The sequence below is a fragment of the Sinohyriopsis cumingii genome, chromosome 10 (genome assembly GCF_028554795.1).
Source record: "Sinohyriopsis cumingii isolate HCF-2022 chromosome 10, ASM2855479v2, whole genome shotgun sequence".
Lineage (NCBI taxonomy): Eukaryota > Metazoa > Mollusca > Bivalvia > Unionida > Unionidae > Sinohyriopsis > Sinohyriopsis cumingii.
In genome coordinates, this window is record NC_142970.1 from 79,627,868 (window position 1) to 79,648,185 (window position 20,318).

General features: G+C 35.1%; 1 protein-coding gene across 1 annotated transcript in view; it reads right to left on the minus strand.

Moving 5' to 3' along the window:
* LOC149790457 (electroneutral sodium bicarbonate exchanger 1-like) overlaps positions 1-20,318 on the minus strand; it is a 179,242-nt gene that overhangs the window by 141,249 nt on the left and 17,675 nt on the right. Inside the window, exon 3 of the mRNA XM_089972516.1 lies at positions 8,278-8,412. Within this exon, the coding sequence (XP_089828642.1) occupies positions 8,278-8,412 (135 nt within the window). The remainder of the gene's footprint in view (positions 1-8,277; positions 8,413-20,318) is intronic.

Here is a 20,318-nt window from a genome sequence, read left to right on the forward strand (position 1 = left end):
GGCCATAAAAAAATGGGCCTGTCAGGAATCAGGTCACAATTAATAGTTCCGGTTCAGTACCGATTAATGTAGTTCTAGTCTATTAGAACATTTTTTCTCTCATTTTGGCGGTGATAGAAGAATTAGATTTATGCATTTTTGGTAGGGATTGAAAGGTAATTGTTTATTCTTGAGAATATGAGCTCAGGGTGTGGTTGTCTGTGTGTATTTCGGTGACAGTGCACAGTGAGTAATGAGGCCTTGGCGATGATCCAGAAGTGAAATCTGTGTTCTGTTTACAGTCCAGCATCTCAAAAAAAAGGCAGGTGAACCTTTAGCAAGAACTTCATCATGAAGTCATCTTTGAAGGTATTTTAGATTAACATATGATTTGTATTGATTGTCACAGTGTTAAGATCAGTACTGAGAAACAAATCTAGAGATTATATAGTAAAATTGTGTTCTATGTCCTTATACCACTGGATTTATTACAAATGACTAGAACTTAGCATATTCATTTGAAACCTCTCCACCACAAAGGTACAACAACACTTTCACATGATTCATGGTACTAATTATATCTAAGAATTGGAAATAGTCTAAAAACGGTTGACGATAAAATACAGTATATATTGATTTGGCTGGCCATTACAGGTTTATAATGGAAAGTATGTCAGCAAAAATAATCTTTTGAGTGCTTAGCCTATATGTAACTGAAAAAAACTGAGACAATGTTTTACTGATACAAGCCTCATTCGAAAATTCATTATTAGAATTAGTACCCAATTCTAAAGGTGTGGAATTTAAAGTATATTTTAAACACATGTACATCAAAATATGCAGCTGCTAACATGGTTTTCTGTAAGTAGAAGCTTGCATCAAGGATGTGTCTGTACCAAAAAAAAAGTTTGATCATTCAGAAATTTCAAGTGATTGAATTTTTCATATCATACTGTTTCCATGGGTTTATTGTGTGAGTGGAATTAGTATCGCAAGTCCTCCACTCTCATTCCCCCATAAAGTGAGCTTCTCCACATTTAAAAATCTCAGGGGTCTCATGCCATGTACACCAAATGTCGACATCCAAGTCATAGCTGTCAAAATTTTAGGCAACATCAAGCGGGTACCCATCGATCCTAATGATTGGCTACCCAGGTACCCAATCAAAGGAAAATTATATTAAATGTGAACCTGAATTGCTATGTTGTTGGTTCACACATGCCAACCACTAAAGTGGAATAAGTGTATTTATTACTATTATGAGTGGCCTAAAGCATAAAGAGAGGAATCTATATATTAAATGCCATAATTACAGAAAACTATGAAAACCGACATTAATTTTTGCTACTTAGCTGGATCTGCAGTTAAAATTCTTGTAACAATTCAGCTAAATCCACATGGATTAGTACAAGAATACAAACATAAACCAAATTAAATTATTTATACGCAACATTCACTTTAACCAATGTGCAAGTCTAACTTTCTCTGACTGGTCATAAAGTCCAAAATTCTGAATGCTGTATTATATCACTATTGGATTCCTCTTTCAAAATCTCATAAGTGTCACTGATTTGTCCTTTTCCTGGTGGAACATTTTTTCAGTTAACAAAATCCCTCTCCTCTAACATTTTTCGTCATATAACATTCGTTAGTCACACTGATAAAGCCCATTTCACTTAATATTTTGGTAACAATTTTTTCAATACAGTCTGGTCCCCTAAGTACGTATCAAAATAAAATGAACATGTAACACATGGTTTGAAATTCAAGAAAGACACTCTGTTGTCTTGGAAATGTGTCATGAACAGTTACTATAAATAGAAAATAAGGAAATTATGAAGGAAGAACCCCATAAAACCAAGAGAAACTCAAATGACCCATGAGAAGATTCTGGAAAGCTTTCTCACATACCCATGTTGGCCAAGCTTGAGCTCGAACCAGAAAAAGTGGAGAGAGAGAGTATATAACTTTATAACTACCTACGCTGCATGTCACTTGATGTAATCAATTTATCAAATGTTATTTTGGGGGAAATTACGTTAAAAAAGCATTCTGATTTTATCAGTGATGTAATTTATTCAGTTTTAATGTTTTGTATTCCCTCAGATTTATTCATGGTGAAGTAAATTTATTCATGGAAGTTTTGGTAAAATTCTATCTGCTTGTTGACAATTTCAAGAACCTTTCAATATTAACATAAATATTTTTTAAATTTCAGGGCGTTTTCAAGCCAACTTCTTAGATGCAAGAATTTATTTCAAGGTTGTATGCAGCATTTGACTTCATCCACCCCATTTATCAAATGATATTTTGGGTGGAAATTACATTTAGAAAGCATTTTGATTTTATCAGTGATATGATTTATTACTTTTAATGGTTTGTATTCCCTCGGATTTATTCATGGTGAAGCAGATTTATTCATGGAAGCTTTGGTAAAATTCTATCTGCTAGTTGACAAAGCATCTTTCAAAATTTTTATTTTTTTATTTTGGGGCGTTTTTAAGCCAACTTCTCAAATGCAAAAATTTCTCCAAGGTTGTATGAACCATGCTTAAAATATACAGGCTGCAATTGCTTCTCTGCCTATGAAATATAAACTGCATTTCTAAAAAAAGAAAAAAAAATATTTTTTCAATATAGGTATGCTGTTTAACAATCCATAATAACTGGTATCCAAAATCAACCTGATATCCTGGTAGACCCCATACTAATACATCAACTGAACTGTGATTGACAGATCCATGGTCTGTTACATTTTGTTTCCCATTCTAACAATGGTCATCAAATGTTTAGTCTGATGAATACAATATCAATTACACTAGTTCAAACAAGTTACACACAAAAAAGTGTACAGAAAGTAAAGATTAAATTGTTGTATGACAACAAAAACTCTCAATCAACAAATCTTTCCAAAGCAACGCATTAATGATCAACTTACATACAAGGTTAGTCGTAAAAACATGTAAAAATGGCATTATGTTCGCCTCTTTTTAATGGTCACCCAGCTCATAAGGGTCAAGTATGAATGAACTTCACAATATTCACTTATCTGCTTTGTTCAACTGTATATGCAACGTTAAGTGTTCACTCTACTGATCTGCTTGAAATCCAACAATAGACCTTATTGTAAATTCAAGAAAACTGGGCAACCAAAGTGTTCTAGATAAAGACTAAATATACCTATAGTGGGTAATGTACGCCCTCGACTGGAACTACCCAATAATTCCTTTTTTGTTGTACACAAATTTAATGAAATATTTTGTAAACACTACAAAACCTAAACCTACTATTGCAAACTCATCAATGCATAAACAATGCCTTGTTGAATTCATCCAATGGTGTAGTACAGAGTGGTCCAACATCAACACTGTGGGTCACATGGACCAAAAATGTAAAATCTGCGGGCCATATATATATATATATATATATATATATATATATATATATATATATATATATATATATATATATATATATAAAATTATAGAACTGATTTTTTTAACGAGTGTGGACCACAAAAAATGACCCACAGGAATACAGTTGGACCACTCTGGTTCAGCTTTCAAAACTAGTTCGTGGTGTGTTTGATTACAAATATGGCTCTATACTGTAGATGTACAAGAGAGTTTTCATACGCTGAACAATGTTGCACTTTGAGTAAGCCCACTCAGCTAACCAAACTTACAGTGTACCCCTAAATTTAACAAATCCCAAAATCTGGATTATTACAGGTACATAAAACATCTCTAGCAGCTCAACCAAGGGCAAGACTGATAAGTATTATTTCAAACACACACAAACATCCGGAACTTATACGAATATCAGAGTTATATTGATTTAAAAACTACCATAATGAAACTCTGCTCCTGAAGCAGTAGCAATATAAGCCAAAAACTTTGGATTTAATGCTTAAAATTTAAACATTTTTTATAATTGGAATACATTAAAAAAATTAATCAATTTGTCTATGTTGTTTAGATCTCTGGCAACCTGTTCAAATAAAACGTCTTTCATTTATCATAGTTTCACTTATAATAACCAACTGTCCATAGCACTTAATCTGTCCATTAAACTTTTCTCTATTTCTATTCATGGTAATTCCAAAGAAGGTCAACCGTTCAGTTTCAAAGTTTGAATATGTATTACACAATTATGGTAGATACTAGCTATTGTTAAATTTACTTGTTTGTGAAACTTACCCTTACTTAAAGAGTTCAAAATATCCACTGCCAATCATACTCAACAGACAAAATATAAATCCAAATGTCTGATACTTTTGTTTTAATTAAGCCTACAACATTTACGTGTATAAACATTTTAGTTTAGTTCCCTGCCTGTAAACATTTACAAAACTAGTACCAGTGTAAGTGAACATGTGACTCAACAGTGAAAAAACTAACCGTTCAACTGAATTACATAATATCCACATCTCCACTTCCGGAGAGCTTTGCAGGATTTCTGTATTTACATTACTAGGAAACAAAAAGTTGGCAAGAACTAATTGTAGTGCACATTACACATACTTGGTTGGTTTAGTTGTTGTTGTTATAGGGTTTAACACCATTTTTCAGCACAAGATAAGCTATACATGGCAGCCATTATTAATGGTGCAGGAAGAACCCAGGAAAACCCTGGAAAGAACCACTGACTCACGAGAAGCTACCAGCAAGCTTTCTCACATATCTACACTGGCCGAGCCAGAGACTCGAACCGGTTGATTTAGTGACTATGCTGATAAAATTTCTTTAAACTGAATTATTAGCTTTTTGAGCATGTTTCCCAGTAGAACCCTTGATTAGTAACTTGTTCTTTAAAGAAATGTCATTTCAAGTTTCTGATGCTACTGCACAATTTTTTAGTCATTGTACATCCTAAGAAAGAATCCCAAGCATGTGTCCTGGCAGGATGTACAGTTGCATAATCATAGAAAAGAATACTAAGATCCATGGGATATTTTTTTAATACTGAAATCATTAGATATATATCCATGAAGACGTCTCTGGCAAACTGAATCCTGTCATAATAAAAGACAAAAGATGTACAGGAAATGAAATACATGTAGTCACAAGCTGATGTATACCTATCACATTAAAACAGTTGTCGGCATTTCAGTAAGCCTAGAGGGAAAACAGGAGAAGAGGCCGAGTTTATAATCATTTCAAATAAACAGCACTGTTCTGTACACATTTAAATATTTTGGTCAAGCTTGCAGCCAAACTTTTAATTGCCCCATGATGTTTCTTATAAAAAACATCCTTCTCATTAGCAATTGTCCACCAGCTAAATTTACCATATACGTTTCCAGCTGAACAATCTATTTTTTTTCTGTTATTTCCAAGACAGTTTTGCAGTTGCACAGCTAGCCATCTAAGATCACTTTTGTAGTGGCAAAGTGAACCATCTATTTTATCTGTCACTTCAAAGATCATTTATAGCTGCACAGTAAGCCATCTATTTTTTCCTGCTATTTCAAAAATCATTTTTATTGTTCCACAGTGAGCAATCTATTTTTTTCCCCTGCTATTTCAAAGATCATTTTTATTGTTCCACAGTGAGCCATCTATTTTTTTTCCCCTGTCATTTCAAAGATCATTTTATAGCTGCACAGTGTTTAATGGCAACCAATCTTTACTTTCAAGTTTCAACCTGCTACTATCAATGATAATGACAATGCTGAATTAAGTGTGAACGACACTTCCAGATTCAAAATTGTTTTATAAAGGAAAGTAATATTTGGCTTATCCAGAGGCTTCAAATATTTACTAAGACACAATATGTGCTAAACTGCAAACTGCATAGAATCCTTGTCAGTGTTCGAATTTACCATCAACTCACAGACCTGGTGCCAATGTATTTCTCATAAGACACGGCATTTAGAAAATGTTGGTCCTGATGGATAGCCCTGAGTTGAATCATTATATTTGAACAACCACTGTGTGTAAGCAACAAAGACTATGTAAATTAAATAAAACGTTTTCAACCCTGCAAATATCTTAAATTTGCAGATCCTGTCAAACTATAAAGCTGAAATATTCATCAGTTCATGCTAAAACCTCACTAATGTGAACTTAAGTTTTACCCAATGAATGGCTGAACACTGAAAAAACATTAAAATGGGGGCCAACAGCTCGCATGAGTATGCATTTTACATCTGTTTTAGGCCTTTCTCGTCAAACCGTTTTTAAAGAAGTTTTACCACTGGTCACACAATACACTGTCAATCAGGGTCATCACAATTCATTCAATTTATGATCCAATCTGAAATGGGTAAAGACTGTTCTGCCCAGCCAGCATATAATGACAGCTGATACGAGACTACCATTCCCAGCAAATAATGACAGCTGATATGAGACTACCCTGTTCATAGCATATAACAACAGCTGATATGAGACTACCCTGTTCACAGCATTTAATGACAGCTGATACAAGACTACCATTCCCAGCAAATAATGACAGCTGATATGAGACTACCCTGTTCATAGCATATAACGACAGCTGATATGAGACTACCCTGTTCACAGCATTTAATGACAGCTGATACGAGACTACCTGTTCACAGCATATAATGACAGCTGATACGAGACTACCCTATTCACAGCTAGCTATATATTATATGGAGGTTGATGAGGATTATTTAAAACATTTTGACCATCAGTGTGCTGTACAACAAAGTTCTTTATTATTGAAGAGTAAGTAGTACATCAGTGCATTCCCTCAATGTAATCACCATGTACCAGGAAACTCTTTCTCATTCTCATTATCCAATTATTAAATGGCATTTGTCTTCACTTTGGGTATGTTGTTCATGAACAGGAAAACTACACTTCCAACTCCATTGCAACCTTCAAAAATATCATCTACTTCTCTGCAAACAGCTGGTAACAGGATTTAGTCTAAATCACTTGAAGCCGAAATTAGGGCTGTATGGAGGAGATGGCAAAGTCTGGATGATGAATTCCTTCATAAAGTCTGTCACATGGCAGATTTATGTGCTGGTGTGTGGTCATATAGCAAACGGATACCCAGGGTACATGTGCACCAAAAGTTTGGTAACACTCCACAACTTCTGACAACATTTTGGAGGCATACAAATGTTTTGTGACACTAGAAAAATCAAGCACACTGTGACAGGTAACTGAATGACATGCCTTTTACTTTGAAAAATTATGCATGTAAAAATCTCTTCTTGACAGTCTGACTACATCCTGTTATTTATGGTCTGTGTTCATTTTCTCTGACCCAAACTTATTTTTGTCTTTCAAACCTGGTTCAGGAAACTACAGTTGTGTGTCGTCACTCACGACAATCTTATTCAATCATCTATGGTTACTCTTTCATATCTGGCAATTTCAAGTCAAGCATGTTTTCGATCACATGAAGAAAAAAAAATGCATGACCTTTTTTCACAGACCTCTGGTCTTGAAACGATTCTTTAATATATTCAAAACAGCTGATGAAGTCATGCTACTGATAATGGAAATATCTTTCACTGTAACAAATGTCATCATCAATTTTCCCCTTACACTATGGCCAATTTCCACCCACCAAGTGCCGATAACTGTCTTCCAGAATTTGGATGAATTTGTGACCTTCTTTATAACAATGAAATCACCTCAAAACTGTATGATATAATGGTGAATTACATGTGTAAACCTCATCCAAATTGGCTCTGTTATCAGTTGGACAAAATGCACCCAGATTTTACAGTATGCTCTTTGTTCAGTAGAAGAATTGTTCTTCACCAACATTTTGGAGAATATCTCCAACATATACATGTTATATCACACACAACTACCAATCATTTTACTGAATGTTAATTTGTCTGTCCATGGGAGTTGAATTTATTGAGAAATATTTGGGGGAAAAAATGTTAAAACGTGCAGAGCTATTCAAATATCCCTTGTGCAATACAAACAAGATGTATTCACCATATTTCACTCTTGCAGTAAAGATGCTCTCGAGTGTAATTCATTGATGAATTAATCTCCACCTGTATTTCTCTCCGCAGGTGTAACATTCATTCAACTCCACTCCAAGAGTGGATTCTACCCATCTAGTTTATGGATTATGCATATATCTCTAAATGACCTAATGTAGGTGGTAACATCATGGGTCATAAATCAATTGGGTCCATTACCCAAAAGCACAGTGTAGCTCTAACAGGACTCCATACCTAAATCCAAGAAATCTCACTGTGTAGTGGGGTGTACTTCAGTGGAAATTACAGACACAAGTAGATATGGCTAATGTACTTTGGGTGTACTGTACTGCAACTTTCAACAAAATACTAATACTTACAATCTGGTGTGTTGAAAGACTCATGAGTCAGATCCTCGCCACATTTTCTGCCTCTAGTTCGATGATGTCGATGTCTATGACGACGTTTCTGTGGAAGATGGAGCCCAATGTATACTGTATCTGCAGATCTGTGTTCTAAATAAAAGAGAACAAACATTTAGAGAGATCAATTCTTTGCATAGGTACATATTTATACATGTATACTCTATTGCATAATCGGCAATAACCCATTCTCTACACTGCTCATAGTGCTACATGTACATTGTACTCCCAACATCCTCTTGCCTAACACTTTCAAAATCAAACCATGATACTACAATGATGCAACAATCAATGTTGACCTGGGAAATATACCTACAAAGATGAATTCAAAGTACTGAGACTACTGAAAGCTTAGTGGGTTGATTGTTGCTGCTGTGAGGTTTAACGCCATTTTTCAGCACATGATAGGCTATGCATGGCAGCCAGTATTAATGGTGGAGGAAGAACCCGGGAAAACCCCAGGAAGAATCACCGACCCACGAGAAGCTACTGGCAAGATTTCTCACATACCCACATTGTCTGAATCATAGATTCTAACCCACGCAGACAGAGGTGAGATGGCAGTGGTCTGTAACAGAGAGTGCTTTAGACCACTCGGCCAATCCGGACCCTTGTGGAGGGATGAAGAGTACTAATTACACAAGGTCAGATAGAAGAACATAATTCTTAAAATACTGCTATCAATGGTCATTTCAACTGTCACAAATATACCACTCTAAAAAAAATCCCTATAATCTTATTCTAACTTTCTTTTATATGTCAATGGAGAATTTATATGAATATTTTAAATCAGGAAGAATTACTGTGGTGATTTCTTTTTAAAAAGCACTCTCCACCAATGTACCAAGTATATGTCTCCTTCAATAACTTGCACACATGAGGGTCCAAACACATGGACTGCAGCATAAGCAAGAGTGCAAGTTACCAAGGACCTTCTGAAAAATTAAGATGGGATGGACATCCATAACAAGAAATAGGGGGATGCTCATTTCATAACTGTGCTGGAAACAATTTTCAATAAATAGCATTTTCCAATGAAGTTGTTCACTTTTCCATATAAATTACCATTATTTTTAAGATAAAAAAATCTAAAAGATCATTAAAACATTTTTCCATTAAATTTTAACACACATTCATGTGTGTGCCAGCAAAACTATTGTGTATTACATCAATGTTTTTTGGTATTACATCAACGTTTTCTGAATCTGAATACATCGGAGTGTTACTGCTGATTCAGAACAAAACAAGATTCTTTATTTTCAAAAATCTCTCAGCATTTATTTTGAGGAAAACACAATGCTGAAACTATATCTTCTTTTCTTCTATTAGTAAAATACTAATGTCATGATTTCACTAAAATTAATAATAACTTTCTGCTTATCATTCTGCAAACACCTCAGTGCCAATTCAGGAATTTTAAATTTAAATTCATTAAAAACTTTGGAATTTGCTTCTCTGTTGTGAACCATGTCTGTGAATCTAAGCTTTAAACAGATTTTCAAAATGGCTGTCACTGGTAGCCATAATGAATGTCATATTGAAGCTATTTTCATTAAGCAGCAACCAGACAGACATTGTAAAAATTCTTTTTAGTGAAAACCCATGTTGATACAACCATTAGTGGTAAGACTTTCAAGATGACTGCTAGTGATATGAATGGGTACCCAGGGATTCTGGTACCGCCCACTGATAATAACCCATGTAATAAACGAGCCATTGGTTACCCTGTATACCGTGTACATGTTTTCTACCTGTACACGTGGCCCCACAAACCCACCCCATAAGCCCATGGCTTGTGAAAGCAACATTCACTTTGTTTTCAAAGATGACAAGATATAACACATGTACGTCTTGAGTGACAAGTTGAGCTCTGCCTCTTCCAGTTAATGTTTGACCTTAATCTCTGAATTTGTTTTCCTACATGACAACTCTTAAATGAGCTGCAAGTGATACTGGCAAGTAACCAAGGGTGGTTATTTTATCTTGCAGCACATGTACAGATGCAACCTTTAATAGATTTCACAATCAATATGATCCAAGTGTTATTTGCAAAGCACAAGCACCCACATATGACAGTGAGGCAGAGGAAAGGGAATTGAACAATATTTACGATGACTAGACCACAAGGATTTAGAAGACAACAATGGAGGATTTGAGAACTTTAACAATGAGGATGAATTCATGGACTTTGTACCAGACGATGTTAAGTAGTGATATTTATTGGATACTGTGAATGGAAAAAAAATGTGGATTAAACTTTCAATGTTTCTTTTTTAAGACACGTGGAGATAACATATTACAGGATATTGCAAATCAGAACTACTTTTAGACTACTGTGCGACCTAAAAATTGAATTCATTGATTTATCATATAAATGGATATAAAATGTCAAACATTGTGGATTTTAGTGGATTTAATTAGAACAAACTCAAAGTTATCAATTTATCTGTGACATATTCCACTCAATACAAGTATATTTTACATAGTTTTGTTTATTAATTTTCCTATCTACTTATGCATCTATTGATCCAGTAAATGATTCTAGTTAGACTTGTTTATATTTCCAAAATGCAACGCTGCAAAATATGAAATGAGGTCACAGAGACATTTTGTTGCAAGAGTACAATAAGAGCAGGATGAATGCAATTATCTAGACTGATGATTTCTGCATGAAAAAAGCCTTGGAAACAAACACAAAATAAAAAATATGTAACTCAAGTCAATCAAGTATGACTTATATGTCACTGTGGCCTCTTTTTGTGAGGAATAAAGTATGTAGTTCTTATCAAGATACATACCTTGATCAAGTTTCATGATTCAAAGTGTACCAATATATATAAACAAAGAATGTATGTATGTATGTATGTATATACAGGGATTAATGGCATGTCAGCACATTACTGACCATATTTTGCCAACGACGTAATGATAAAGAATTTAAAAAATTACTTTCGAAAGATAAACCCTTTCAAATCAATGCATGTATGTATACTATAAGGTAAAATGTAAGGTAAAGATGTTAGAATTTTTTAATAGTCATACCAAAGAAAATTATCAACATATTCCATGCATTCTGCAATTACTAACACACTACACACATTCTGCATTCACCAGCATATTCCTGCAACTACCAATATATTCAATACATTCATCAATAATCAACATATTACATAAATTCTGCAATGACTGACATAGTCTTTGGAATGACTCAGCCAGGGTTCGAACCCATGACCTCCCAAATCAGACTCACATTATTTGGATCCACACTTTAGTACATGGCATGGTGTATGTGATCAACAGACCGCTCCAGTGGCCTAGTGGTTAGAGCATCCACCTTGGATGCAGGAGATCATGTGCTTGAACCCCACCCAGTTCATACCAAGACTTACCAAAAAAACATAGTACAAACAGCTGCCTCCTTTGATGTCAGGATAATATGACTCAGTGGGACATGATCCTGCATGTCTGCGGCATAATGCCCCAGTGCTAGATGTCACTATAAACTATAACACTGCAAACATAACAGCGACATGACTAAAACTGTTAAAGCTATGTTAAAAATCCAAAAACACACAAACACACAAAAATATCAATATACTACAGGATGTATGCTAATATCAATACACTGCAGGATATGTATGCCAAGACCAACACACTGCAGGATGTATGCAAATATCAATTTCAAGATAGCACAGACAAAGGTGTGGGAATTAAGGAATAATGCCATGAAACTGTAAAAAAAAATGTGTAATTTGGAAATCACTGGTCTAATACAGCTCTCTATATTGCACAATACAAAACAACTTAATTAGCTACAGCTAGGATCCAAACTTTTTGTTTTTTATGGGTCAAGTGATGCAGAACATAGAACTGTCTAGAGAAGCCACCATTAATTAATGATATCATCAATTAGTATAAACTCTGATACTGGATTCACAAAGTCAGGAATGGTATAAGCAATCAAACGAAACTACTATTTGGGCTTTAATACTATAGTACACTCTATTTTTAAACAGCATACTTTTTTTGGACACTGACATTTTGTTGTCTTGACCTTAATTTTTTCACAAATCATTTTAAATGAGTATTATCATCAACTAATTACAACAGAAACAGATTAATTCCAATTTCTGAAAAGTGAAGGAATGCTCTGCTTATCTATACAAGTACCAGTAGCCTCAACAGGTTGGAGTTGTTGTTTTGGTGTTAAACGCCACTTCTCAATGCAAGATTATAAAGGCTATATATGGCCGCCAGTATAACTGGAGGAGGAAGAACCCAGGAAAACCCTAATAAGAATCCCCCAAACGCACTACTGGTAGTTTTCTTACTTCCCCACATTGGCCGAGTCCGAGACTTGAACCCACACAGACAGAGGTGAGATGGCAGTGATCGATAAAGGCTTTAGACTACTCCAGGTCCACATGTTGGAGTAAAACCATTGAAATCATTAGGTCACTGATTCTTGTACCATTAAAGGGCTGAGCAATTTTTTTTCTTCATCCATTTGTCCAGGACAAATTATCTTGTTCAATCTACATGTACTTGGTCACTTGTCCCAAAATTTAAACCACTGGTCATGATCTGATGTGATGTATGCACTTTAATCCACATAAAGAACAAAGAAAATAATTTTACAACATATCTATTTCTTAAAAGAATTTATCAAAAACATAGGTTCATATCAAAATTTTGTTACATCAGAGGTTTTTAGTTTCCCATTGGCCTGGTATCTTATCGGTATATGCACTATCCTTTGCACAAGAATTTCCATCAGAAAAAAACAAAGGAATTTACAGAAATCTGGAGTTTCCCTAACTTCTTCTCTCGGGTCTTGATCGATTTATAGAATTAAGTCTCTTGTCCTGAATTTGTTCTCATACACCTCTCTCTCAATAACTCGTGTAAAAAGGGGTTAAAGGGGTGCATTTTGGGGCCCCAGGTGACAGGGTAGTCTAAGCTGTTTGCCCTTATAAATCAATCACACATTTCACCTTCGTCCGTTTGGGTTCGAGTCTTGGCTGGGTAAAGTGGGCATATATATGAGAAAGCTCAATGCCCACAGCTTCCTGAGGCCCCCCCTCCCCCAATGCTCTTCCTCCACCAAAATGTACTGGCAGCCATGTACAGCCTATCATGTGCTGAAAAATGACATTAAACCCACAAAAGAAACATGCTAGTTAGTGTCATGAATACACTGTTGTGCACAGGCTTTGTGAGGTCCAGAACTGCCACGAGACCTGAAATGTTTAATCCTGTATTTGTCAGTTTCACTGACACATACACTGGGTGAATTTCCAAAGTATGCCAGTTTGGGATATTTTTTTAAATCCGTGTTCTGCAAAACATTTCTCCTTCAGAGTCAAAGAATTCAAGCCAGGGATAACTATCTGCCCAATGCAACTGAAAATGTATCAGTCTCCTAGTAGAATCATTTCTGACACCAGGGCCTACTATTAGATTTCAAGTTAGAGGGTCAGTTACCAAAGGAGGCAGGGGGTTTGGGAGATCTTCCCAAATGGGGATAAAGGTGGTTTTTTATAGTAGCCAGATGTAAAGTAAAAGTATCCAGGTAAATCACCTGGCTCCCCCGCTGATAAGAAATCCCTTGACATTTTGTTTGCCATTAAGTCTGGCTTATGTTTCTTTAGAAAAAATAATTACCTCACACTCAAGATCAGTCATACCTTTTTACCCCTCCAATCTGAAACAAATTTTCATTTTCTGAATCTTCTGTATCAGCTTCCTTGTAAAAATAATTTAGTAAACTCATTTTATTGACACAGTAAATATCATCTTGCTTGACAACTACTTCCAAAGTGATAACAACATGTCATCCTAGACCTATCCTTAATTAGAATACTTGCCTCACTTCAAACGCATTATTAGACATGGAAGTTAATCCTCTATATAATCAACTAAAGACTAAATAACCATTGTCATTTAATCAGTTCCTAAAGGAACCAACACTAATGCCAGTAAAAGGGCCTTTAATTAGTTTAATTGGACTGACTTGCTAGATTAAAATTATGTGGTGATTCATTCTTGAGGATACGGTTTGAGTAAACACAATACAAGAAAGCCATTTAAAACACTGGATACAGTTTGAGTAAACACAATACAAGAAAGCCATTTAAAACACTAGATAAGGTTTGAGTAAACACAATACAAGAAAGCCATTTAAAACACTGGATATGGTTTGAGTAAACACAATACAAGAAAGCCATTTAAAACACTAGATATGGTTTGAGTAAACAATACAAGTAAGCCATTTAAAACACTGGATATGGTTTGAGTAAACAATACAAGAAAGCCATTTAAAACACTGGATATGGTTTGAGTAAACACAATACAAGAAGCCATTTAAAACACTGGATATGGTTTGAGTAAACACAATACAAGAAAGCCTTTTAAAACACTGGATATGGTTTGAGTAAACACAATACAAGAAAACCATTTAAAACAGGATACAGTCTGAGTAAACACAACACAAGAAAGCCATTTAAAACATAGGATATGGTTTGAGTAAACACAGTTCAAGAACGTGGGCACATGCAATAGTTATCAATGACCACCAACAGGTGTGAAAAAGGACGAACATGTAAATTCAAGCAATAAGTGTGAACACTGGGCATGAACGGCCAGGAAAAGACATATAAAATAATGATGGCATAAAAATAAGCATCTGCATGACATTTTTTTAAAAATAGGTAAAAAGCACTTGTCCAAGACTAGCATCTTGGAGGAAAAATTTGAATGCCCAAGGTCGAAAATGAATACTCCAGGACATTAGGATATGGGATTTGCTCAGCCTTGCATTCAGGTCACTGACTCTCGATATCACTGGATCAGTGACTCCAATATCATTAGGTCATTGATGTCATCAGATAACTCTAATACAGACAAACCTGTTCTTAGCAGTAACCTTTACATAAAGGTCACAGGAACAAGTTATAAGCCAAGTTATCATGCACTGTTATTTGCAGACATATACATTTAATTACTAGTGCACACATTCATGCCATTGGCATTGCCTATATTACAGATAACTGATTAAAGCCACATAAGCTATGACGTAAGCCTGATGCTGTTCCAGATTTAGGTCCTATTTCAATGATTGTCTACAGAAGTGTTAGAACAAACCCCACTCTTGTTATGCTGTAAGAAAAATATGCAGTAATGCTGCTCCATTTTAATTTATTGAGTTGCCTCAAGTGATATACCCCCACCAACTCTATCTCACAAGATGCAATGCAGGCTCATGTACTTTTATCGCAGTATCTATGAATCTTTCATCCTTTAGAGTTTTTATTTTATACTGGTTTATTAATAAACATATTACAAACATGATCTCTTTGTTCTGTACTCCAACTTATCAATCATGATTCAACTTCCCATCATTCTTCCTTACTCTCATTTATCCCATTACTGATTCATATCATGACCAGAGCTCAAGATAAGAATTTCATAAATTAGGTATTTAACGCACCCACTTGAAGTATAATGTGATGGGATAATTTTGGAACACCCTAAACACAAAACTTGCACTCCAAGACCACATTTGAAAGACCCAAATGTTAGTCTTGCCTTTCTGAATGTATAAACAGTATTCATAATCAAAACCATTTCCCAGGTGTGTCTGATTATAAAGCTCTATCAAAGTGAGTGTTCTACTGTTATCATTCAAATCTGCACAGAACATCTGAAACTCAACCATTAGCATGGCTGATATTGATCAAAAACACAATCATTAAAGAGGGACTGTACTTAAAGTAAGAAGTGCTAGCCAAGAACTTTGGACTACACTGCAAACGCTCATGAAAAATAGTTTGCATAATCTGAATGCACAAATTTTGGCCAGACCCGAGAGTGACCATTATATACAGGTTTACACGTAGCTGTATAATACGTATCATTTATTGAAACTACCAATATATTACTTACATGTACCTGTGGAGAAAAAAAAATCTAAATCGTAAAAAATCTGAAGGATATATCAACTTTTATTAACTGATAAGCCATTTAATATAAAAAAATTGTTTTATACCTCCTCAATTCATGTGTTATATATATTGTTATGAATTAGTAAGTATTGAAATGTAATTAAATATGAAATTAGTTGTGCAAATAGTTTGGAAATGGTCAACACAAACCAGGATCAGACAACTGATTCAGTTAGAAACGTTTCACAAACTACTCTCCACATACTACCAAAATACTCTTATGCTTTATCATAATGGCTGTGACTCATGGGACATAAAATATAATTATTGTATCCTTGTTCCAAGACATACATGAATGCAAAATGTACAGCAGTTTCAGAGTCTCAACACTTGTAGACACAACAAAATATTAGCAAGATTGACACATCACACACTAGTGACCAGCAATTACCACATCAATAATCTGTTATAAGCAATGATTGCTTTTGTTATTATTTTGCCGGGGACCAGGCTGCAACATGATGTACAGTACTTTCATAGTGCAAATTGTACACTTGTTTATTCAAATAAATATTAGATATTGATGTTACTTTATTCATCTTCTAATCACGTTTTTACCCAATCGAGTTCTCCTAGATTACATTTCAGCTCCACGTACACAGCCATTTCCTTTACTTTGATCCACATGCATACGAGTTACTATTTTTCAGCAATATAGGCTCTCCAGAAGTAATGCAGTCTTTATGGCAAGGCACACAGCAGTGACTAGCTCTTGTAAATTTACATTAAGAAACTGTTATAAACTACTACGAGTCTTTTATGTTATTATTTTGCATTTATATTTTCCAATATTTGTCCAACATGAAATAAAATAAAGGTAAATGAAAACATCAGTAATTTACGGGGTGCTTTAAGAGTTTACCAGGTGACTGGTACTATAATATAGTGCACAGACCAGTACTTAGACAGTGCAAATTGTATATCCTTGTTTATTACCAAAAAATACTAGATGCAGAATTTGCTTTATGCATCTTTTTTTTAAAACTAAATCTTATTCTTCCTCCATCTGTCAAATGATCTTCATTATAAAGTCACTCTCTTCTGTGCGTTCTTTGTGATACGGCCACTAGCCAAGTCAAACGCATCATTTGGAAAGTGCTTGGGAAACTGGGTGGCTATTGATTGTAGAGATATTTTAAAGAAAATAACAATATTGGAGATGTGATCTGAATTCTATTAATGCTGTTGTTGTTGTTATGGGGGTTTAACAACATTTCTCAGCACAAGATAGGCTATATACATGTATGTGGCCAGTATAATTGGTGCAGGAAGAACCTGGAAACCCAGATAAGAACCACTGGCCATTACAAAGCTACTGGCAGCTATCTCACATATCCACATTGCCAAGCCCGAGACTCGAAAAGACACAGACAAAGGTAAGATGGCACTGATTGGTAATGACAAGTGCTTTAGACCAATCAGCCACCCGGGGCCTCACTGTAAAAACAGAACAAAGACTAGGGTGATGTCATTCTGTAGCAGCTAGCAGAGATGCTTAGTAGAGCATTGCACATCTCTTCTGGTCTGGCCTGGCCTGGCCTGAGCATGAGTGATGACATAAAACTGAATCATCGACTTAAGGCAAAAATTAGTCTGACTTATTTGATGAAATAAAAGCAAAAAAGCATGAATAAATTAACGTATAGTGTGGTGTACCTGAAAGGACCCATAAACTCCAAATAAGTGCAGCTGGAATTATCCTTAATTTACAATTTGATACACAATCTTAAACTGTGTTATTTAAATTGAACCAGCTAAAATTGTAATACAGGCTACCCTACCACAAGTCCATACTAATGTTATGAATAAATTAAGTCCACAATACTGGCATAAGCTGATTCATTTCAAGTTGGAAGAACAATCTTATGGACCGGACGTAAGATAAATCACGTATGATAATTGCTAAACACCAGTGCCAAAAACAAAGTTATCTTTGTTGCTTTTAAAAGCAATTTTAAAAGAGGACTAAGCATATCATAGCAATGAAACAGGAACTTATCTTTCCCAAGGACAAACCACGGCAGATAACCCAGGCTGGCCTGGGCATGGAATCTGTGACAACTGGAAATTTGACAAGTCCAATATCCAACAAACTCAGCTACCAGAGTTCCCACCAGAAATAAAGACTTAAAAATAATTCCCTTTCTCTGGTACTATTTTTTTGGAATGAATTCCACAAAACCATTAATCAGAAACAAATATAAATGCATTCCAAACAAAATCATATGACCTGACCATTATCTTGACAAATTTTCACTGTAATTATTGGTTCTGTTAAAGTTATCATATACACAATGCAATTTTATACTATATCAGTGTATCCCACAGGGGAGTAAAATTGAGGGTTAAAAAAAAAGACATTGGTGTCAGAACTTGGTGTCAAATAAAAAATGTGGGAGTCAAAAATATACTGACAAATTTTCATCAGACCCATACTTTTTCAGCTTGAAATAGGATATTGCAACTTGTACAACATACTATCTTTCTCAATAAACATACAAATAAACCAACATTTTCAATTAACAAACAAATGCACTGTCCATTTAAAAAATAATTTTATTAGTTCATTTTTCTTTTAAAGTCGTACATCTTTGTAGCAATATTATGGACCAACACATTGCATATAAGCCAATACAAAACATCAAATAAATCCTTTTTAACCAAATGGAATTTAATTTGCTTCGTCATAAAATGTGTACGATCATCAATTTCATTGTACTTCGTCCTAGAACACATTTATACAAAAAGACAAAGAGGCAAATGACTCATCTTCTTTCAAATAAGTTACACTTGAACTTTAAGATCTTTCTTTTATTGCAGCAAAGTTAAAAACCAACAAATTTTGCAATGACCCCCTGACTCTGTAATCCAAATAATGCATTTGTCTCGGCAAGTTTACTGATTTCTTTGTTGTGAAAGAATGTCTTGGGTGATAATGTGTTCTCCAGATATCTTGTGGCGAACGAGGGCAGATTTTGAAAATTTCTTAAACCCTGTCATGAAAGGATTATTCACTTTTGCAGTCTCTGCAATCACACGATCAGAAGTCACACTGGTAATCCTAATGGATGTACCGAATTCCAGTAAAGGGAATTTTTTCCTCCATTTTTCATTACATCCACACTCTTCTGTGTTTGCTTCTTTCATTTTCTTCGCTAATGATTCTTAGTGCACACCATTTTAATCTGGAGATTACTTTCTAGTACAACAAGCATCGAGGTTAAACACCTGGCTGACATCTTGCTGAGCTCGATGGAAATTGCGTGAGAACTCATGAGATTAGGGTAAGTTACTCCGTCATAACACTGTCTATGCTAGCTTAGGATTCACGGTACTAATTCAGTTCCTATAGTAAACCTTTGCAAACACCATGATATTAAAATTCAATAACTTAAAATTTTTGAGTGCTGATGATCAAACCTACATTTATCAGTATGGATGAAACTTGGATGTCAGCTTCTGTGTAGAGGAAAGGATATGAGCTGAGGCATTTTCTGGACCTGCATGTGTTTGAAACATGTGCTTTCAATTCCGCACCAAAAGGTCAGGTGCTAATTTTAGTAATGAGTGTTCCAAACTCAAGACTGTTAAAGGACTTAAATTCCATCAATAAAACACATATTTTTTACCCTTACAATTAGGATAAGCTCTGAAAATATTATTTTTCCTACAACATAACTTACATTATTAACCAATCCTGGTCAGCCTAACCCATCTATACTCTATTTTAGGTTCACCCATTTCCAGGCTGGTCCCCATTTTTCCATACCATTAGTACCGTGTGTCTTCTAGTTCCCTGTTTCGTATGCTCACTGCATTGCACTCCACTACACGAACAACAGAGTGCAATGCAGGGAGCATACAAATCAAGGAACCAGTCAATGCCTATGATTGAAGTATACACGATGCCATCCCTCATCCAAAGCATTGGATATGAAAAAAATCCTCATCACATAATGCGAATCCTTTGTGTCGAAAAAACTCATGGCAACTGAC